The sequence below is a fragment of the Leptosomus discolor genome, chromosome 2 (genome assembly GCF_034619465.1).
Source record: "Leptosomus discolor isolate bLepDis1 chromosome 2, bLepDis1.hap2, whole genome shotgun sequence".
NCBI lineage: Eukaryota > Metazoa > Chordata > Aves > Leptosomiformes > Leptosomidae > Leptosomus > Leptosomus discolor.
The window spans coordinates 125,677,487-125,699,972 of record NC_141392.1 but is presented as its reverse complement, the minus strand read 5'-3'; the positions used below and the strand labels follow the sequence as shown (position 1 = coordinate 125,699,972).

General features: G+C 53.6%; 1 protein-coding gene across 1 annotated transcript in view; it reads left to right on the top strand.

Annotated features, from left to right (window-relative positions):
- Window positions 1-19,415, top strand: part of EXTL3 (exostosin like glycosyltransferase 3) — a 34,088-nt gene extending 14,673 nt beyond the window's left edge. The window contains exons 2-5 of the mRNA XM_086461699.1: window positions 11,526-11,653; window positions 15,150-15,294; window positions 16,147-16,275; window positions 19,142-19,415. Of these exons, the coding sequence (XP_086317825.1) occupies window positions 11,526-11,653; window positions 15,150-15,294; window positions 16,147-16,275; window positions 19,142-19,351 (612 nt within the window). The 3' untranslated portion in view covers window positions 19,352-19,415. The remainder of the gene's footprint in view (window positions 1-11,525; window positions 11,654-15,149; window positions 15,295-16,146; window positions 16,276-19,141) is intronic.
- The last annotated feature ends 3,071 nt before the right edge of the window (window positions 19,416-22,486 follow it).

The following is a 22,486-nucleotide window of genomic DNA, read 5'->3' as shown; positions in this document are numbered from 1 at the left end:
CTGGCAAGATGCACATCTATTCCTGAGCTGCTGGTATTTACCGGTCTAGCTCTGGAAAGTTTTTGCTACCCACAGGCAGTTTGAATCCTTGATCCTTGAGCTCCAGGCTCTAATACCCCACCTTGTGAAAAGAGTTAAAAGATGCTGCCTGCCCTCTTTCTGTCTCTGCGTGTTTTATTTTTCAGCAGCAAGGACTGGTTAGAAATGGCGTCTCATGAGTTTCGCCTAATATTAGCAAAATGGCTTTAGTGCAGAAAATGCAAGGCAGGTGTCCCCATTTCATCAGCTCTCGGCTCTCCCCGAGCACGCTGGTGGATCTTGTCCGAGGAATGCTTAGGCACCCGGCTTGGATGGAGACGCAGAGCCGGACAAGGGATGATACAGAAGATGGGGAGGTCATAGTGGGAAAAAGCTTCCCCTCAGATTGAATTTTTTAATGCAAATAAAATTTAACCGGGACGGACATGAGGAGGCTGACATCAGCCTGCTCTTTTTTTCCTGTATTAAGTGATACAGAGCTGTGTTTCTTCAGCCCTGGGCTCCTGGGGCTCAGCCATATGCATCCCACACTGCTGTTCCACTGCTTAATTGATGCTGCGCTACCAGGCGTTGGGTGAAATTTGTCGGTTTTCATGACTTAGCATCTGAAAGGGCAATATTCCTCATGTATAGGACTGACCTTTGAAAATCCTGTAGCAGTTTATTTCCAGCTGAAGATCTTTGGAGTTTTTAGCAAACATTTGTCAACCTAACAGCTGCCCTGCGAGATTAGGAAAGGATAGACGGCACTAGTTCGTTAAAATGCAGCCACATCTGCTTGGAGCATGCCAGTAGTTTCAACAGTGCATTGTATCATTACTCTGAGCTTTAGAAGAGAAAGCTGTTTTATCCAACCACCTTTTCACCATAAAAGTCACCATATAGCAGCTGAGGGGTATTCAGAGAGGAAGAAGAGACACAGAGGATGAAGTGCAGAGATGAGAAGGGCTGCCAGGAGCAAGAGCTTGAAGGTGGAAAGGGTAAAATGAAGGCTGAGAAAACAGAGCTTTTCTGAGAACGTATTTTTGTTGTTAGGCTGAGTGTTTCGGTGTTGTCACTAGAGAAGTCTCGGTGGCGGGATCGTTGTCCTTCCTGCAGAAAGCTGGAGGCGACACCCCACGTGGTCTCTTGCAAAGGGTCCCTCCAGCAGCTGGGGACAGCAGGGCGAGAGCAAAACCTCACTGCAGAATCAGCACCGGGTAAGGGCTGTACTGCAGGCCCGCTCACTTCTAAGTTGCAGCAGAAACCCTGCAGACAGGATGGGTTTAGTTTATTTGCCTTACTTGGTCTTACAGAAGAGAAATAATTGTGTAGGTGTGCCCTTGCTTGCATTGAATCCGTACGTGCTCTCGCCGCAGACCCTCCCGCTGCCATCCATCGTCTCCCCAGTGTGTTTCGGCTCTTGAGCTCTGGTTCCGTATCGAGGCTGGGCAGAATTTCATCTGAATTTTGAGGCCTGGAATATCAAGACAGGGTTTGGCAGGTGAAAGCAGCTTTGTGACATTCATCTAGCTGCAGCTTGAAAGAGCATCGTTAAAGAGCCTTGACATCTGTCAGAACATCACACCTTTGGATATTGCCTGTTTCCTTGCAAAAAAAAAACCCAAACCCCACCAAACCTCAAACTGGGGATATCACTATCAAAAGCCTGAGTGTGAGATCTTCCCTTCTCTAATGACTTTCTCTGCTTTCACAGCAAACGGCACCTTGTCAGTCTGGCTCGTGATGCCAGACGTGCTGATGAAGTCGGGTCGTGAGCTTTCCTGTCCCCTTGTGCTCAGCAGTTTTTTCCCCTGCGATCTTTCATGTAAAGCACTGAGCGAGAGTTGCAGAGAGTTGAGAAAGGAGTGAGGTGAAGCAATGGGAGACGAGGTATTTAAAAGCCTCAACTGCAAGTGACAGCATGTTATTCCAGGGATGTTTTTTGGAGCCAAATAATTACAAATAATTGTAAAATAAATATAATCAGACAACCAACTCAACATGCGTCCTTAATTGCGCAGCCACTAACAGCAACACACAGAGAGGATAAAAATAAGTGAGTATCTAGATCCCTTTAATGTTAAAATAAGCATTCTTCTTTTCTAGTTTCTCTAGAAAGATGCAACAGCTGCACCCGTATGAAAATGAATAAATAATCAGTTTTATTTGTATCACAAGCTGTTTTCTCATCTCAGAGATGAGCAACCCACTGATAGCAGTTGAGTAGTTTAAAGAGAGACCAAGCGTTTGCACGTATTACGTGCACGGACACAGTATCAGTTTGAAAAAAAAAGGATTCCCACTAGTATCTTCCTGTGTGGTTTTGTTCTCAGCGGGGGATAATTTATGCTTGGTTTTATGTTGCATTATTTAATTACATGTATTTTAAAAATGCATCTGTTTTGCCAATTTATATGCAGTATATGCTGCCTTCGGATAGCTTTGTAGCTAAATACCCTTCCAGTGAAACTCTTTTCATACCTCTGGAGATGAGTCTTAAAATAGTCTATAAATCCTTCCCATTCAAATGTTGAAAGTGCCTTAAGTTGGAGGTGGCAAAGCTCAGAAGTCTGGAGGTTCGGGGCATAAAGGAGCGGGGCTGTAAGTGTTTCAAGGTGAAGAGGGAGCGCTGGGGAAGGAGCAGCAGAATAATTAGTGCGTGAGAAAGGGGATAATGGTAACTTTTCAGTCCATCTTTACAAGCAAAGGTTAAAGGGAACACAGATGGTGGCGGCCAGGGGAAGCCACAGTAAAAATTAGGGACGTGGACGTTCAAATAAATGACTGCTGGTTTTGGCACAAGTGCCATCAAATCCAGCAAGAGAGAAGATGCCAGAGGTGTACGCAGTAGGTAAGAACTGATGTGGAAGAGGTCTGGGAACAAGCTCCGGTGGAGAAGTGCCATCTCCTTTCTCCTGCCCGCTCTCCCCCTCGCCCAGCTGCAGCAGATACTGGTGTGGCACCATGCGGAGCCAAGCACCGCGTGGCGCGGGCCTCATCCAGGCTAGCTGGAGTGGAGCTGGGAGCCAGCCGGGCACGGCAGGGCTGTTTCATGGGGAGAGACCAGTCAGGAGAGGAGTGCATCCCCTTCATCTCGCGTGCAGGTGGTTCAGAGCAGCCTGGATCTCTCTCCAGGATGGCTTTGGCTGGGGTAGTGAGGCTCGTTGAGGAGCTGCGGTCACATCCGTGTCCATTTATCAATATCTTCTGGATTTGAGTGCGTTAACCCGAGGGTAACAGCAGAAGGTTGTTGTCTTAACAGAGAGAGGTTTTGAAAAGAGCCATTTTCTGCATCCGTGATTTCGCCTTTGCATCCCAAGTTTCTTAAACGTTAATTATCATAAACACTCACAATCAAAAGAACATCTATTTCTTTACAAAATGCCAATCTGCTAAGATCTGCCAGCGCTGGCGGCGTTTCTGGAAGGAGCTTTAACACCGTGTTTATGCGTGTGTCAAAGCGCAGGGCTGCAATTTCCCCTGGATTTGCAGCTCATCGGGAACTGTCAGAAACACCCTGCAGTTCCACATGGTGCTGGACTCTTTTCCTCGAGCTTTTGGGTCCGGGCTGGGAACGAGAGCGTGATTGTGTGGAGGAAAGGCATCATCCCAGGGGCTCGGTTGTGGTGGAAAGGCCATGCTAGCATCCTATCTTCTGCCTGCTGCCTGCCTGCACAGCCCTGGCAGCGTGCCGGGAGGAGCATCGTGTTGTATCGGGTGAGGCCACATTTTTTAATTTCTCATTAAATGAAGAATTGCTGGCTGAGCTCGAGGCTTGGATCTGTGCGTTTCAGTGTGGTTTTGGCTTCGGGAAGCAGGATGCTGGCCAGTAGGATTTGGATGAATTTCTGTCCTCTGCAAATGGGAAGGGTTTTCTCATGGTGGGAGTCGAGATTGGCAGGAGGACACGGTTCTGTGTGGGCAGGGCAGGACCCCAGGGCCACTGGGTTTGATGCTGCACTTTCAGGAGGCAATTGGTAGTCTTCGGCAAGCACTGCCATAGTTGTCCTTGGTAAAGGCAGTCAAATAGATTTGAGGTCTGGGCTGCGAGCCATGGTGATCTTGCCAGCTTTTGTGGAGCGTCTCAGCTTGCCCGAGAGCAGGTAGTGATAAAACGCTGAGAAAATCGAGGAAAAAAAGACTGCGGTCGTGGTCAGACCTGCTTGATTCGCACAAACATCATCTAACTGGGAATGGGTAGAGGGCTGCAGAGATTTTTGGTGGCATCTGTAGCGATGGCAACAGCTTATTTGGCTTCTCCTTGGCAGCTGCCTTGGCAGAGAGCTGGGCTTCTCGTGCAGCCAACGTGCGCATGCGGTGCCTGCCTTGGGACCGGCCTTTTCTCGCGTTCCAGCTCCCTGACATGTTAAATGGGGGGAAGATAATACGGAGCACAAGAGAAATCGGGATCAAAGTCATCTTTAAGAGAGGGAACCTCAGGTGTGTAGTTTCCATATGGAGCCTCTCCTGATGCCAAAATCCCTGCCGTAGCCGGGATGTTTACGGCGTGCTGTATCCACATCTGACATCCTGAACTTGTTGCTTGGTTTCCAGCTGGTCAGTGCAAACCCATTCTGACAGCTGCACTCCCGAAAAAATACACAGCTTCAAGGATGCTGCTGTTTTGTGGGACCCGGCAGGCTTGTCGTCTTCCTTGCCTGCGTCTCTGGTTCCATTTGCAGAGAAGCAAGTGCCAGTCTGATGTAACACCTCGGTTGCAGAGGGAGCAGGGAATGGAGTCAGCCATGGTAAAAAAAGGTGTCGTTTATCCTGCTTATGCGTACGTAAATCTGCCCAGACATAACTCCTTCTAAGGAGTCTTGTAAATAATCTCAGCCTTGTACGCTGATGCGCAGAGGGAAAGGACCCTGGTGTGTCTTGTAGTCTGCAGGTCTTAACGGCTGATCTGGGCAACTTTCTTAGTTGGAGGATGTCTGAATTTGTCCAAACTAGGAGTTGAAAATAAAGGTCTGATTACAGAATAGTTTCAGGGATACTTGGTACCTGCTCGCTGTTCCCCTCTGCTGGAGTTTGCCGTCTCCCAAAGTCCTCCAACAGAGCCCTCCCGAACTTCTGTTACGCCTCGTTTGCCTGATTTTTCGTTGCTTTCCTTTCCGCATTAGCAGCCGCCTGTGCTGCGAGCCTGCAGGCGCGTGGAAGAGCTGGAGAAGCCTTGGCTTCCCACGTGCTTTCTGCGGAAAGAAAAAGCCGTCATCAAGGTGGATGGGAAGGAACCTGCTGGACATGAAACAAGGATGTGGGATGTGGGCGGGATGAAGATCATCAGCTCCCGAACGTGCCTTCCTTGATGGGTAGGGATAATGACGGTGGCGTCTCTGGAACCAAGTCCAAGTGGTCAGGCTGGTAGCCCATGATTTGGGAGACGCGTTATCACTTTTCTTCATGGAGAGGATCTGAACTCCTACCTGCTCCTCCCTGCGGAGTAGGACAGCAGGGTCCTCACTGGGAGTTTTGGCCCAGGTGAAGTCCCGGGCAGATCCCACCCCTGAGGTCAGTGCTGTCCCCATCGGGCTAAGCTGAGGGCGGATCAGTCCTTGGGACAGTGACAAGCAAAGGGACACAACCCCGGAGCCTCTGGCTAGAGCACTCCCCTGCAAAGCAGGAGACTTGCTTCACTGAATCTTATTAATACCAAGTCCAGACTTGGTGCCAAGAAAAGGGATTGACAGCGTCGTAAATCTGCATCCTCCCTGGAGGACTGCGCTGGCAGAAGCTCCCGGCTTTTTCCTTCAAAGTGTGGACTGAGGTCAACTCTTCAGGCGGAAGAGGCAGATGCATTTGGTTCCTGCATCTTCAGTGCCATCATTGTCAACTGCACGGTGACCGGGAGCTCGTGATGTCCCCATCCCCGCTCTGCTTACAGTGCTGTTTTTCCCCAGCCTGTTTGGGTTGAATTGGCACATATTTGGAAATGATGGAAATGGGTCCTTTTCCTGAGAACTTGTTCTTTGTCTCCTCAAATTATCCAGCTCTCCTAAGCCTTCTGGCTTTTTTCTTTTAAAGACCTGACGTGAGCAATGAGGTTCCCGGTTTCTTGCAGAGTTTGCTCTTTGCCCAGAAATCAATCCAGTTCACTAAGTTGAACTGTCAAAACTTTTTCCAAGGGCACAGAGATCATTCTTCATGTTTTCACCATCAAATTATATGTGACACTTAAATTTAAAACTTAAGCGTAAAGCCTCACTAGCGAGGAGATTGCTGGAAGATACTGATTTTTACTGCATTTTTGTATTTATGTGTAAAAATGTAGTAGAAAGTATTGGTTAGGGGCACTATTGCTTGGCAAACTCTAGTTTTATGCTCTGTTTTAGTTCTTTCTAACATTTTTAAGATCCATTTGGCCAACATGGCTATGAACAACGCCAGGATCAAACGGGCTGGCATAGAGTTGTGGGGTTTTGTGCTCCTTGAGCAAAAAAAAAAAAAAAAACCCCGTTGTGGAACAGAATTGCCTTGAATTGATTTGCAGAAAGGAGCAGAAACTTGTAATGTGGTGTGTCGGGTGCTCAGAGGCATTTTCAGTCTTGCAGTTTGTTTCAGAAGTTTGCAAACTACTTAGGGCGTTCATGGTTTGGAGCCGGGCGCCATTTAGCTGATGGCGAAGTGTTTTTAAAAAAATTATTCCCAAGGAAAAGCCCAAAATAACCAAAATAAGACCGCCAGAAGTACACAAACTGGGATAGTTTTGAGTCTGGAGGGGCTGGAGTTTGCGTGCGGGTCCTACCAGTGATGCCTTAATGTTTGCTGCAAGGGAGCTTTTTGGTAAACGTGTTTGTGTCTTTCTTGTAGCTCGTGGGCTGATTTCGTGTCCTCCTTGCTATTTTAGTCTCCGTGGGTAAGGGTAACTGCTGACTCTCTGTTTTGCCAGAGTGCTGCATGTCAGCTTTGTCGAGGGAACATATTTTGTTGTGTTTTGACAGAGCTCTTGGCTTGAGACGGTTGAGAAACAAGGTTGTGGCAAAATGGGTCATTAAAATGATGGAAGGGCAGGAGAAACAGCCCTGGGTGAGAGATTGAGCCCTCAATCTGAAAAAGAACTGAGAGACGGTTTGGTTGTGGCATCTGTGGACTTTCCTGGAGTGGAAGAGACCCACCAAGGAGCAGTGGCTGGGAACCCAGGGCAGATAAATCATGAGAAGCAAATTATTAATGTTGGAGAGTTAGCGTCTCGGAGGAAAGGTGGATTCTCCCGCTCTTGATGCCGATGCCTTTCTGGCAGAGATGCTCCTGCCAGCCACTCCTCAGGTCTGAGACGAGGTCGTTCATACAGGCCACTTGATCATCTTGTGTGACCCCCTTACATGGTGGACATGGGGACTTGATGCAGCCAGCCTTCCTCTGGAAGACTCTTATCATCACATGATGTCCCCATGTCCACCATGTAAGGGGGTCACACAAGATGATCAAGTGATCTCCTGTGGCCTGTAAACCCCTGAATTTGGCAGCATAATGTGCCTCTCGTCTGTACGTATAGACAGGCAGTCACCGTAGCATCTGCTGGCTTTTTCCACCCAGCTTCACGTGTGGTGGAGGGAGATTAACTGGTTATTGCTGGAAGAGGGCTTTGAGATAGCTCTGGCCCAGGATGTGGCACAATAAGGTGTCATTTAGCTGGATTTTAAGTGTGTGATGAAGTCATGAAAAATTGCTAAATCTCACTTAATGCCATGCGAGGGAGAGTATTGGACTGTTTTTGTGCTTTGCTGGTATAATAACCCTTCTTTTTTCACCTGGCCTAATAAGCTTCTGGGTACGTTTGTGCCCATAATGTCCATTTCGTGCCTGAGAAACCTGGTGGTTTTAGCAGCCCATTGAAATGTAAAACCTTTGAAAGAGGCAGAAATGTTTCAAGTCCCTGAATCAAACACTCTTCACATTCCCTCTAACCTGTTCTTACAAGATTAGTTGCTTGTATTAAAGCAGAAAAGTTTCCCAAAAATTCACTTTTATCTTTCTCAAGAGTTATATTTTCTGTCTAATAGCACGATGCCCTCGTTTCCGCAGCTCGGGATGCAGCGTATGCGGTCAAGATCAAACCCTGGTCTTGCCTGGGGAGGCACCACGCTTGAACCGTCTCAGGGGGGCAGAGAGGAAGGTTTTGAATCTCAGCCCCGTCGTTCCCATCTCCGATGGCTGCCCGCAGGTCCCCCCGCGCTTCCTCAGCGTAGTCGCCCAGGGGAAAGTGCAGGGATTTACAAAAGCCACTGAGGGGTTGTCTGATGACAATTAGCTGCATCCTGAAAGTGCTGCAAATCGGGGTAGTTTCTTTGAAAACAAGGCATGAAAGGCAATAGCTTTAAGTTGCTTCTAACTTTTGCTGGAGCTGGTGTGATGAATTGAATGTGCTCATCAAGGCTTGGAGGCATCCGGCTCCTTTGCAGCATCTTTCTCTTTAGGGAAGGGTTTAATGCCAGTGCACTGATCTCTCTGTCCTCTGGGGTCCCCAATTTCAGACATTTGAGGTAGGATCTCCTTCACTTTCTCGATTGACAGCAGTCGCATCGTGTTACTGTTCAGCAAGCTACGGGAAAACAAGTCAATCAATACATTTGCTGGGTTTTTCCTTGGCATCTATCGATTTACAGACTGCTGAAGTCTTAAATACTCCCAGATGAAAGGCAGGAGCCCACCTATTTTCTGTGAAATGCAAAAGCTGAACGCTGACACTTCTAGACCTGCAAAGCTTCGGACGTGATGGAGTAACCGTGCCCGTTGCAGAACTTGTGCCGAGTTTTGCATCCTGCCCACATCTTCACCACACAAGAAGGTGGGCCTGACTCCAAAGCTCGGGTCAGAAACATCCCCAACTTTGTTGGGTCGTTGGACTTTGAGCTACACATCACACCTCAGATGAAGGCCCACGGTGAGTCTGATAAATTCAAAGCCGTACCTGCTTCCCAGCGCGTCGGTGAGGCAGAGGGGGGGGTTTCTGCTGCTCAGCCTGGTGGTTCTCACTCGTCTTTTGTCCTTTATCCATCCATCCTTGCATCTTCAGCTGGCAAGGCAGGGCCTTGCCTGGAAACCATATGAATTTACTATGGGCTCAGTCCAACTAATGCTAATCCTGATGAGTAAGACACCCGCAGACTTCGATGAGGTCGGGCTTTCTGAGGAAAACAGCAGAGACGCAGCGTGGCACGTGCTCTTTAGCAGAAGGCTAAATTACGTATCGGTGCTGGTTTTAGTAAGTTTACAAACTTCCTAGAAAGCGGGATCTGCAACAGGAGGAAAAAACCTGGTGGTCACAAGACTTCATCAGGAGAACCCGGTGCTGCTTTCAGAAACCCATCGTACATCGTTGTTGAGCTGGAGAGAGTGATGACCAGTTCCCAGCTGGTCAGGCTGGAATTTACTGGAGGGTCCTTGCCTGTGTCAGGAACCGCGAAAGCTGCTCTTAGGTGGTTTTTTGCAATCACTGCCGTGTCTGACGTCTTCCCGAAGCAGCTGAGAGCTGGTGTGCAGGGGGGTTGCCCGTGCGCTGACCGGGAAAGGAGCCGGCCAGGTGTGGGAGGCAGAAAATCTCCACAGGCCTTTAACCACTCACGTAATAAAATCAGATCCTGCAAATGCAACGATGCACTGGGTCATTAATTAGAAAAGGGTTGGAAATTGGGGCTAATGGCTCTTAATTAAAAAGGTGAAATGCGCCGCTGGAGGTGTTCAGTGGCCCCCACCGAGGTCTGCTTTGCTGCCCTGTGCCGTGTTCTTGGTTTTGTCATCGTATCAGTTTGCCAAAGTGCTCTTCCACTCCAAAAGGCATCTCAGCAGGGCCCAGCTGCCCCATCTGGAGCCGTATCCCCTCTTTCTGAGCAAGTTCTCCTGGTGCCTCTGCAAGAGCTCTTGGGTTTGCTAAAGCCAGTCACAGACACAGCCGTGGCGATGTGGGACAAGGTTTAAATTCTCCCTGTCACCAATTGGGGGACCACTCTTGGCTCCTCTCCTTTCCTGGTTGACACATCCAGAGGATGCCCACAGCGTGTTGGGTTTGGTGAAGCTTCTGCAGAGGTGGTTTTCTCAAAGCCTGCGTTGGCCTCCTTGTGTCCAGGTCTTCCTTGGCCTCCTGGGCCAGCGCCTTAGGGCCCTACTGTTCCAAACCTCCTGTTATTTTTGATTCCTGTCTTACCAGCTGCCTCCCCCGAATCAGTGCGTGCTGTTGCCTCCTCTCCCGCTTCCCTCCTCATCGCCCGTTCCCGCCGTGATTCCTCCAACCTCTCTTTTCCAGCAGCTCCCCCATAGAGAAGATATCCCTGGGAGCATCTATTGGCTCACGCTAACTCTGAAAGCAAATACAAACGCCCTGCTGATTTTTGTCGTGCTTCTCCACCTTGGGAGGGAGAGGGGGAAGAAATTCCTGCGCCGGCATTGTCTGTCTCTGCTTTTGCCATCTCCTACGGGCACTAACTGTATCGCAGCCGTCCTAGGGTGGGAGTGCTGCTGGCTCGGCTCTGGCCCTGCTCCACCGTGGCTTAGAGCTGCAGAATTTGGTCACCTCCCTGCAATAAATTGTTCGTGCTTTTGATGGATCTTCAGTGAAATATTTTAATGCATTCTTGTCAAATGTTCCATTCCCCCCCCACCTCCCAGCAGCTATTGACAGATGAAAGCACTAACACTGGCTTTACATGGGAATTTAATCGTACCAGCTGTCATGCAGATCCCTGATACAAATATTTTCCACTGTTAATGGTTTCACTGTGGGCTTTTTTTTCTGTGATCAAATGTAATCTTATTTAATGGAGTTTTATTGCCGTGACGCCTTATTCTTTTCACCAGCCTGGACTTTATTTTTAAATTAAGAGAGATTGTTCAGAGGAGAGCCAGAGAAACAACTGGAGGGATCGAATGGGATGGGAAGCCTGGGATGAACTGAGTGACTATAGGTCAGCCAGGGCAGCTGAAAAGGGTGAGAGAAAAGGTCCGGTGTGGAAGGGGCAGTCAGGAAGAGGGAGAAACTCAGTCTGATTTTATGGCTGGGGATAAGGGAAATTGCACACTGTGGGGCTGGAAGAGTTTTGGGAGAGGGAAGCGTTGCAAACGAGTTGTGTCCCAGGCAGAAAGCGTGGATAGTTGCAGAAACAATTCAGTTTCTGGAGAAATGCTGCGAGGGCCACTTCTTCAGCGGCCGTAGGAGAGACCGGCCGTGGCTGCCGTGTGTCCCTCTCCTCATCGCTGCAGGGCCACCCTCCCGCGTGCCAGGGGGCAGGCGGCCGCCACCACAGCCCTTACGGCTGATTCCCGGCGTCACAGGGCTTGGGTTCGGCTTTGGCCGTCCTGCGAGACGGGCAGGAGGCAGGAGGTGGAAGGGCTGGAAGCTGGAGCTGGAGGTGGCACCAGAGGGAGCTGGTGCTTTTTGCTTAGAAAGTGTTTTCCTCTCGCAGGGGCTACGCAGCAGTGCCGAAACGCTGGAGCGCAGCAGCCCCAGCCCCTAAATCTCTCCTCTGGGCGTGTGCGGCTGCCGTAACTACCATGTGTTCGTCTCTCAGGTTGTCCGCACGGAGAAAAACAGCCTGAACAACCGGTTCCTGCCGTGGGATGAGATCGAGACGGAGGCCATCCTGTCCATTGACGACGATGCTCACCTTCGCCACGACGAGATCATGTTTGGGTTCCGGTGAGTAGCCTCTGCGCGCGTAGCCTTTGGACCCAAACTGGCGGTTTTCCGCATCCAGGGTCTGCTCAGGTGCAGCATGGCCTTGTGGCTAAAGCCAGGGCCGGAATTAGGACCAGCACATCCCTTCCCATGGCTTTCCAACTCCGTTTCTTGGAGGAATACTATGTGGTAATCAGTTTTATGAGTGCCAGTGGGTGGGCTGATTTCAGGTTGTCCGGGCAACCCTGATTCTCATGTTTCCTAACCTCGACTCTTCGGCTTGTGCTGTGCTCATAACATTCCCCTCATGGTTTTGGGGGTGCACGGCTTCCTAGGGTGGAAGGAAACTGGAAATCAAATCCAAGAGGCTGTTGCGTTCCATCCGTCCCGGTGCCGTTGGTAAGGCCGGGACGTTCGCAGCCGCTGCAGGACGCGATGCTCGTGGGGGCTGACAGTGAGCTGCTGTCCTCTGTGCTCCGTGGGACGTTGGGATGTGACAGTGGCGTCGTTTTCTGCAAAGCCTTGAAAAGACAGATGTTACACGGAAAAAAGCTGGTGCTGGGTGCTCTCACTCCCGCCCCCTTTCTGCTCCAGCACCTGCGTTTTTGGTCGACTTTGCCCTGGCAAAAAGCTTCCTGGTTACGGGGCCAAGGGAGAAAGCCGTTACGTGGGCTCCTGCTGTGGGAGGTTTCTGCAGGCTGCTCCCGCAGCTCCTACAGCTTAACCTCACTGGCTGCCAGAGAGGAGCTGGGGAGTGAGGATGGCACGAGGAGAGAGCTCTGGCGCTCGTTTGGCTGCGGCTCGTCAGCCCGCCGGGCCGGGAGCGGGGGCTGCGATGCTAATCCGAGAGCACCCGGCAGCTGGATGGGGGGCGGGAGACGGGGACCAGCTCTCTGCTCTCACCGAAACGTGTTAGCTCATGTTTGGGAGGAAGATTAAAAGGCACAAAATGCCTGGAAACCCAACAAGCTCGCTCTGAGAGATGAGAAATGAGGTGTTAAAGTCATTAAAGCAGGGGAGTAGGCGTCAGGACTCCTGGCTTCCCTTCCGTGCCCCGTTTCAGGCTCTTTATCTGGACTTGGCTGTTTTCGCCCCCCTCTTCGGTCTCCCTTTTCCTTCGCTCATCCACAGCGCCTGGCTGAGGCTTTACCTATTAGCCCTGGAGGGCATCAGCTGAAAATTATGTGCCGTGTAGTATTCTCACTCGTACCCCTGCTTAGAAACACCTTGTTCCCACAAAGCCTCCCTCTGTTAACGCATTCAGCCAAGGAGGAGACGGTGCCTCGGCGACTGAGTGAACCTCCGCCTGTAACAACTGTGTCTTGTCGAAATTTTGCTTCGGGCTGTAATTCTTCAGGGCCAAGAGCCTCTTCTTGCTCTGTTTGCTGCTCAGGAGCGAGCTGGAGGCAGGCACCCCAAGGAAACCTTTCTGAGGTTTCCCAAAACCATTCTCTGGAGAAATGCTTATTTTTCTCGCTGAGCTGGGAAGGAGAAAGTGTCAAAGTGTCACGTTCGTGGGAAAACGAGACGTGGGAGAAAGGAAAGGGGATGAGTAGTTCCAACTCTAGCTTTTCAAAACAATCCCGTTGGATTGACAGAAACCGCAGCAAACAAGTGCTTGCTGGGAGGGTGGTGCCAGGGAAGCTGCTGGCGGTGTTAATTACTCAGTTTTCATTAGCAGGTTATATCTGACTTCATTAATTTGGGTAGAGGATATAACAGTAAACACATCTTTGCTCCTTGCTGTGTCGGTAAGTGTAATGAAAGCTCAGGGCCCTCAGAAACTCGGTCTCTTCAACAGCCTGCGATTGCCCTGCAGCCACCGCTTCTGTCACTCTCCGTGGGAACAGGGGTTGTGGGAGGGACTCGCATCCACACGAGGAAGAAAACCCAAAAGGCCACTTTCTGCTCTGTTTTGTGCCTGTAAAGAAGGGGAAAACCCTTCTGTGTCCAACAGGCCCGTGCCTGGGACTTGGTGTTTTGTAGCCTGGAGTCGCTGGGTTTGGAGATGTAGCTTGGACGCTAACCCTGAGGGAGATGGGATCGGATGATCCGAAGGAATCCAGCACCCCTGCCAGTGGAAGCTGGATTTATCTCCCAGGTTAGGGATCAGGCACTGACTTTGTTCTTAATTATTCCTGCCAGTGTTGCAGCTATCCTGTGGGGTTTCTCTCGAGGAGAGTGAGCTTCAGGGGAGAGCAGAATATTAAGCGAGGCCACACTCTCACAGCAAACCAGAGGATCTCGTTCCCTACAGCTCGACTGCGAGGCTGTGTTAGGGCGAAGGATGTGCTTATGGCCCCAGAGGTTTTTGCCATATGGACAGAGCCCGGGAAGCCACCAGGTGCTGGTTTGGGATGAGAAGCTGGGAGTTTGGCACTCCAGATCTTCCGACTGGAGACACCAGGGTCTCAGCAGCTTTCCTAAAGGGAAGTTGATGTTAGCTTGACTTTATGGAGGAGGAAACTGAGCTTCTGGGAGATGGAAAGTCCCAGGGATTTGGGGGAAGAGGCCAGAAGATGCTGGTTTCCTCCCAGGCCAAGCCTTGGCTGCTCTGGACTTTCCATGGAGGAGAAACAAGAGAGAAGCAGTGCTGGCGTATGTGTCATGCAGTGATGTCCCCACATGGGCTGCGGGAAGCTGGTGGCAAATGGAAGAGTTTCCCATCTCACTGGCTTTCCCTGCCCATTTCTCTGCCCTTCCATCCAAGGTCTTAAGTTTTCTGTTCTCTGTTTAACTCAGACACTGAGTTTGGGCCTCTGGGCTTTTTTGCTAAGTTGCCTTTTAAACCTACAGAACATCCCTTATGAGTTAGAAAATCCCTGAGTTATGAGTCAGGAGCACTTTCCCTGTGAACAAGCAACTCAAACGTGCCTCTAGGAGAGGACCAAGGTGAGAAGCTCAGAGTTATACCAGGTAATGTTGGTCTGTGCTCACAGCCCGTGCTTGGGAGAGTTGGCCGAGGGATGCTTCAGTTCACGCCCAACAGCTTTTCACCTTTAACAACAGCAGGTCAACAAATTCTGTCTGTCCATTAAAGCCAAGATTTCTGCATTCAGCCCTTTTCCTGCAGTGCAATAGGAAAAGAATCAGAGTTATCTCGGGGAGAGACCCCGTTCGCACGTCGGGCAGCTGTGGTGGCCGGTCAGTCCGTCCTACTGACAGCAGAGCTTCGGTGCTGTGGATGTGAGCGAGCTCGTGCTGAACAGCCTACGTGAAAAGATGTCTTTTGCATGCTGGAATTTTCTGTATGTTGATTTAAAAAAAATTAAATGGACTTTAAAGCAAGGTAATTGCACTTTTTAACAGTGTTTAGCCTTTTTGGCCAAACTACAACATATGTTGGCCGGTCTTTGGACGAGCCGTTGCCAAACTCTTTTATGGATAGGCATCTCCTTCGCTCGCAGCCCCCCCTGGGAGCCGGCCCGTGGCATCGAGGGCATAGTTCTGTGTGTGGTGGTTCTCAGCCAGAGCTCTCTCCGGGTGGGCGTCTCACTGAAAGGCTTTGTGTTCGCAGTGTCTGGAGAGAGGCAAGGGACCGCATCGTTGGCTTCCCGGGGCGCTACCACGCATGGGACATCCCCCATCAGTCCTGGCTCTACAACTCCAACTACTCCTGCGAGCTCTCTATGGTGCTCACTGGTGCTGCCTTCTTCCACAAGGTGAGATGCCATGGCCACAAAACCCTGAGCTTTCCCTTCCTTCTCAGACTAAACCAGCCTGTATGTTTCTGGGGTTGTATTTTTTTTTTTTAAAGAACGCGTTTTGGAGCTCACCACTCTTTTTCCCTCGCTTCCTCCAAACTGAAACGCGGCCAGCAACTGGTCTGTGTCCCAGCGAGCGGTCTCCTCGAGGGGCAGTGAATGTTTGTGCCGTGTGAGAAGCACCCTGGCACCGAAGCAGGTGGATGGAGCGCGGGGCCGAGCGCATTTCAGCGATGCCCTTGGTCGTGGCGAGGGCAGGGCAGGCCGTGGGATTGCGGCTTTACTGTAGCATCTTGAACCTTACAGCCTCCAAGCCTTGCAGGGGGTAGTTTGCGGGGAAGTCGTGGGTTTCGGCAGCTGCGTGGTGGCCCGGGCTGGCTGGTAGGTGTGGGAGGTGGCTGGTTTGTGTGGGAAGGGAGCAGCGAGAAAGTGGGTCCGTGATGTGCCCCTCTCTGCATGGGAGAGACAGGCTTTGAGAAAAGGGTGGGCTGATTTCCCAAGGGGACTGTCCCGAGCTGTCGTATCGCGGTGGGAAGGTAACCCACCAGCTCCTGCTGCCGTGCTGACTCTGCAGCGGCAAAGGCAACAAGCTCTGAGGGGGCCGAAACCATCCTTCCTCGATTTCTGAAGTGAAGGAGCGCTGGGACTCGGTCAGGGTGACGGCTGTGGGGTAGATTTGCTGCTGCTCTGGCTACAGCAGACCTCCTGGGTGCAGGATGAGCTCCGTTCTGGGGAGCCCCTCCGCTGGCACCCTTGAGCTCTCTGCTTGGGACCATCGTGAGCAACGCTGCACCTTTCTGTCCTTCCCAGTACTACGCCTACCTGTACTCCTACGTGATGCCGCAAGCCATCCGCGACATGGTGGATGAATACATCAACTGCGAGGACATCGCCATGAACTTCCTGGTCTCTCACCTGACGAGAAAACCTCCCATAAAGGTAAATCACAGAATCGTAGAAGCACCGGGCAGAAGCTTGTGCTGGGCTTTGTCTTTCTGGAGAAACTGGTTTGGTCGATGTCTTTGAAAGGCAAGCGGTGTGTTAGGAGGCTGCTCTGCTCCGGGGGACATCCCGTTGCCTTTCCCTCAGCACAGAAGCTGTGCCGTGCAGCACGTGCTGCCCTTACCGAAAATCTGGCTGCGGCGCGTCTCTGAAGCGCTGTGCTGGGAGCTGGGGGGGGCTCGAGCTGTCAGCACGACCCCGCTCCGGCCTCGAGGAGAGCTGGTGGCCGGTCACAAGGGGTGTCCCCCAGGGCTCAGTGGTGGGACCGGGCTTGTTTAACGTCTTTATCGATGATCTGGGTGAGGGGATCAAGTGCTCCCTCAGTGAGTTTGCAGATGATGCTCAATTGGGTGGGAGTGTTGACCTGCTGGAGGGCAGGGAGGCTCTGCAGAGGGGCCTGGCCAGGCTGCATCAATGGGCCGAGGCCAATGCCATGAGGTTCAACCAGGCCAAGTGCTGGGTCCTGCCCTTGGGTCACACCAACCCCCCGCAGCGCTGCAGGTTGGGGAGGAGCGGCTGGAAAGGGCCCGGCGGGAAAGGCCCTGGGGGTGCTGGTTGGCAGCCGGCTGGACGTGAGCCAGCAGTGTGCCCAGGTGGCCAAGAAGGCCAACAGCCTCCTGGCCTGTGTCAGCCATGGGGTGGCCAGCAGGAGCAGGGAGGGGATCGTGCCCCTGGGCTCGGCACTGCTGAGGCCGCCCCTCGAATCCTGGGGGCAGTTTTGGGCCCCTCCCTGCCAGAAGGACCTTGAGGGGCTGGAGCATGTCCAGAGAAGGGCAGCGAAGGTGGGGAAGGGTCTGGAGAACAGGTCTGGTGAGGAGCGGCTGAGGGAGCTGGGGGTGTTCAGCCTGGAGAAGAGGAGGCTGAGGGGAGACCTGATCGCTCTCTGCAGCTGCCTGAGAGGGGCTTGGAGCGAGGGGGGGTCGGTCTCTTCTCCCAAGGAACAAGCGATAGGACGAGAGGAAACGGCCTCAGGTTGCACCAGGGGAGGTTTAGCTTGGACATGAGGAAGAATTTCTTCACTGAAAGAGTGGTGAAACACTGCAACAGGCTGCCCGGGGAATTGGTGGAGTCACCACCCGTGGAGGTGTTCAAAAAACACGTAGAGGTGGCGCCTGGGGGACGTGGTTTAGTGGGCATGGTGGTGTTAGGTCAACAGTTGGACTTGATGATCTCAGAGGTCTGTTCCAATCTAATGATTCTGTGATTCAAAAATGTGTGAAAACTCACTGCACCCCTTAGAAGCAGCCAAATCCCCGCCATGGCAGGCGGATGAATTGGGGTTTGACTGACGCTGCAGCTCAGACCAGAGGGTTTCCTGGCTCAGCAAAGGCCCTTCTGAGCAGCTGATCCCGAAAAGACAAATTTCCTTCTTCCCACAACACCCACCACAAGTAGGAATGATTTCCTTGCTGATTTTGTGTAGCTTTCCAGAGACATTTAGGCTCAGCCGCGTGCGGAGGGCTGTGGGTCCAAACACCGCAGCCCAGCTGACGTTTCCTTGCTCTGTGATAACAAATGAATGTCACAATTTTGAGCATGAATTTCGGATGCAGATCACTCTGCTCTTTATCGCTGCTGCCAAACTGCTCTTTGCAGCCCTGCATATGTCTCACCGTCGCAGGCCAGCTGCCTTGGAGGTGGGTCTTGGCCATCAGTATGATGGGTGGGTTTTTCTCTGCGGTGTTCTTCCCGTCTGGAGCTACTGCGAAGTGGAGGTTGTAGAGTTTGGTGCAGCAGAATCAGACCAAAACCACAGGACACTGCAGTGGGATGGCTGGTTCAAGGCAGACAAGGAGGCCCTTTCATCAACGGGTGGCCCCTCAGCACCTCCTGAAAACTGGAGCCCCCTCCAGAGACCTTCCTGTGGGTCCCTAAAACAAGAGGTGCCCCAAATTGCTAATTTTTCTGTAGCATCTATGGCCAGCAGGTCGAGGGAGGGGATTCTGCCCCTCTGCTCCGCTCTGGTGAGACCCCCCCTGCAGGGCTGTGTCCAGCTCTGGGGGCACCAGCACAAGACAGACACGGACCTGCTCGAGCGGGTCCAGAGGAGGGACATGAAGATGCTGAGGGGGCTGGAGCAGCTCCCTGTGAGGACAGGCTGGGAGAGGTGGGGGTGTTCAGCCTGGAGAGGAGAAGGCTCCAGGGAGACCTTAGAGCTACAGGAAAGGTGGGGAAGGACTCTTGATGAGGGAGTGCAGTGATAGGACGAGGGGTAACGGTTTTGAACTGAAAGTAGCAGAGATTCAGACTAGGTATAAGGAAGAAATGTTTTATGCTGAGGGTGGTGAGACACTGGCACAGGCTGCCCAGAGAGGTGGGAGATGCCCCATCCCTGGAAACATTCCAGGTCAGGTTGGACTGGGCTCTGAGCAGCCTGATCCAGCTGAAGGTGTCCCTGCTCACTGCAGGGGGGTTGGACTAGATGGCCTTTAAAGATCCCTTCCCGCCCAAACCAGTCTGTGATTCTGTCTGGAGCCAGTGAAAGGACACGAGTTCCCTTCTCAAGGTCTTTTTATTTTTTCCTGAAACAGCTTCTCGAGCGTTAAAGCAGAAAAAAGTAAGTGTTAGTAGATCATCGTGTCCCCCTTTGAGTCTGTGCTCTGACAGAGCTGGTGTGGACCATGTCTGGACACCCTCCAAGGGACACCCGGCAGCCGGGGACAGCACGGCCACATTTGTGCCGTGTCTGCAGCACATCCCGCAGGACGTCAAGCCTGGGGCTCAGGCAGGGTGTCCCCCCCGCCTGGCATGTCGTGGGCAGTGTGGCAGTGACCATCTTTGTGTGTGTCCCCCCCCACTGCAGGTGACCTCCCGCTGGACTTTCCGCTGCCCCGGGTGCCCCCAGGCGCTCTCGCACGACGACTCTCACTTCCACGAGCGACACAAGTGCATCAACTTCTTCGTCAAGGTGTACGGGTACATGCCCCTCCTGTACACCCAGTTCCGCGTGGACTCGGTCCTCTTCAAGACCCGCCTGCCCCACGACAAGACAAAATGCTTCAAGTTCATCTAGAAGCAGGAGGCAGCCGGGCGCCCTCGGCTCTCCGGACTGCGGCCACCAGCGGCTGAGGGCGGAGGGTGGTTTGGTTTTTAGGGGTGTGAGTGCAAAACACCTTTTGGTGTCGCCTCCGGCCTCCCTCCCGCGGAGCACAAGGGACGTCCTGGATTGGGACGGGCACGTTTCCCCCTCCCTTCCCGCTCCCCCCGCAGCGACTCGAGCGAGCGACAGGGGACAGGCTCTCACGGCTTCGGTAAAGACAGTCCCTAGGATCGTACACTGAGGAATGGCACGTTGGCTAGTGGCTCTGCCCCTTCGCTAGCCAAGGGCAACCGTTCTTTTTAATTATAATTATTGTTATTTAAAATGAAAAGTGTTTTAGATTTGCCGCGTGAGGCTTTTTTCTTTTTCTTTTCTTTTTTTTTCCCGCCCCCCCTACCCACCCCATTTTCCCCTCTGGACCTGTCTGCCCCGCTCGAGGGGGACCGGAGCAAGGCCAGCTTGGAGGTGTTGGACTGCAGAGAGGTTATTCCCAGCACCAAGGCAGCTCCGCTCCCCACCCTCGTCCCCATCCTTTCTCCCCCTTCTCCTCCCCTCCCGCACACCACGTCCTGGCTCGTCTTGCCCTGTGGCCACTACTGAGGTGCTCTTTGCCCCCCTCCGCTCCCCACCCTGAGCCCTGCCTGTGGAGGGGGGCGAGCGGGGAAGAGGTGGGCTCGGAGGGTCCTTCCCTGGCTCCCAGCACCGCGCCGGGCCCTGTGCCGCAGCCCCAGGGGTGTTCGCTCGCTGCGGTCTCGCTCTCGGCGTCCCTTTTCCACCCCGGGGCGGCACAACCGCAGGCGCTGCGGAACCTCTGAGGACGGGGAGCGTGTTTGGGCCTTGGGAACGACCCGTCTGCGGCACAGCCCAGGCCGGCCGTGCCTCAGCCTCGCGTGTTCAAGCCGGCTGCCTTGGCCTCGGGGTTTTCTGCAGCCGCTGCAGCACCGAAGGCGGCTGAGGAGAGTCTCCCGTGTCTGGCCTGGCCTTTTCACAAGCGCTTTGGGACTTTTCCTCCTGCCCTTCGGTTCGCTGGCCCCGGAGAGCTGATCTCAGCGTGCTACAGGAGCCTTCGCGGATAAAACAAACCTCGTTCCCGCCAGCGCCCAAGCGTGGATGCAGCGTGCCGCCAGCCGGCTCCTCGCCGTGCCTGCTCCCTGCCGGCGCAGCGGGCAGCGGTTCAGCTTTCAGGGCCGGGGCGAGGGGGTGTCGGGGCCTTCTCTTGAGATCGCTTCGCGGTTTTGCCGAGGGGAGGAAGGAGAAGACGTTCGTCTTTAACGACAGCTCCTCATCTGGGCGCAGCCAAGCAGGGCCGAAGCGAAGCGCCAGCCCAGCCTGCGTGGGCCGGCGCCGGGGCCGGCGCCTCCGCTCCGCCTCGTCCCCCATCGCAGGGCGAAACGTGCCCACGTCGGGTCTCAGCGTCACTGCCTTAAACCCCCGTCCCGCCCGCGCTCGTGCCCCGGCTCCGGCCTGCGCTCCCAGGCTCATCCCGCCCAGAGCTCTCCTTCACGGGAACCGGGCGACGCCGCTGGGATCGCGCCGGCGGGGCTGGTGTCGGAGCTGGTTTCTCTCCCGCCGTTACGGCCGTGTGACCGCCCGACCTCCCTGCTCCGCTCGCTGCTCCGCTGGGCTTCGACCCCGGCCCGTAACGGGAGGGAAGGACGCAGCTTGCCCCCCGCTCCTGGGATGTTCTCCCTCGCCGCCTCCCCGGTGTTTCAGAGCAGCCTGCAGAAGCTCTCGCGGGGCAGATGGAAGATGAAACTCGTGCGATTCGCCTCGACGGCCCCCGTTTTCCTGGCCGGGCTTCCACTGCGGCCCATCGCAGCTCAGCACCCCAGCACCCTGCGGCAGGATGTCACCCCCGGGCTGTGCCCCCACGGCAGGAGCAGGGATGGTCCGTCCGCAGCTCCCGGGCTCGCTCGTAAGGTCAGCCCTGTCCGCGCTCCTCTCCTGCGCCCTGCACCACGTTTTGGGGAGTCGAGGGGCCTCTCCAGCCGCATTTCAGCCGGTTTTTCATGTCAGCCCCGTGGGTGGGGGTCACTGACACCCGCTCCTCGATAAGGGGAAGGGAAGGGGCAGCGCGGCCCCAGCAGAGCCGGCGGCTCGTGCCTTCACCAGCGCTACGGACCGCAGCGAAATACGGATCAAGGTACATTTTCCTCTCCGTGTGTTCTTTTTCCTTTCCGCCCTTTTTTTTGTTTTGTTTTAATGTCAGGTGCTCAAAACAGAGCACGCAAAGGCCGACAGTCTCTTGGAAAACGTGATCGGAGACTCCCGCGAGGCCCCGAACCGCCTGGAAGGATGTTTTCTGCCCCCGCTCGGAGCTGAAACGCGGCACCCAGCCGTGGCTGCGCCAGCTTCGGCATCCCCGAGGGGCCTGACACTCCTCTGCCGCTGGCTTTAGTTCTCCCGTCGTTAATAGGTGGCTCGTTAGCAGCGATGAGGCCGCTCACGTACAGCACAGGCCCCTGGAGTCAACCGAGGGCCGCGGCAGCTCTGCCTTCCCCCCCCGCCAGCTCTGCCCGCGCTGCGGGAGTCAGACGGGCGTAAGGATGGGCGCAGGCCTGGATTGCACTTTATGGAACTAGAGAGACGCTGCTCAGCAACTGATCTGCGAAAAAATCTTGGGAATTTTATTATTCTGATGAGAGACTGTACTATGGGGAGCTTGGAAAACGGGGACGTGACGGGAAGGACCCGCGTTGGCCCTTACGTTGGCCGAGCCTCGTTGCTTGGCTGCGGTCGGAGCTCGAGGCTGGGGGGTTCCTTCCTTTCCATCGGTGCGTTTCCGTTCAAGGCCAGTAGAGATGTAGAGTTGAGCGGTGGAAATCCAAATTGTCCTTCTTCCCAGGCTCAGCTCTTGCGCAAAGCGTTGGGGTTTGGGGTTTTTTTTGGAGGATCCCCAGTGCTGCGGGCGGCCAGGGCTCGGAGCGTCGCGGTGGTGCGGGGAGAGGCTGCGTGGTGGGATTGCTGCGCGCGTCGTGGGTCGGTTTCCTCCTTGCTGAGACCCCCTGAAGGGGGAGGACTTGGGGGTGAAGGGGTGAACGGGTGCTGCGGGTCGCCGATGGCAGGGGACACTGCAGTGTTGGGCCACCCTAAGGCAGCTAAACGCCA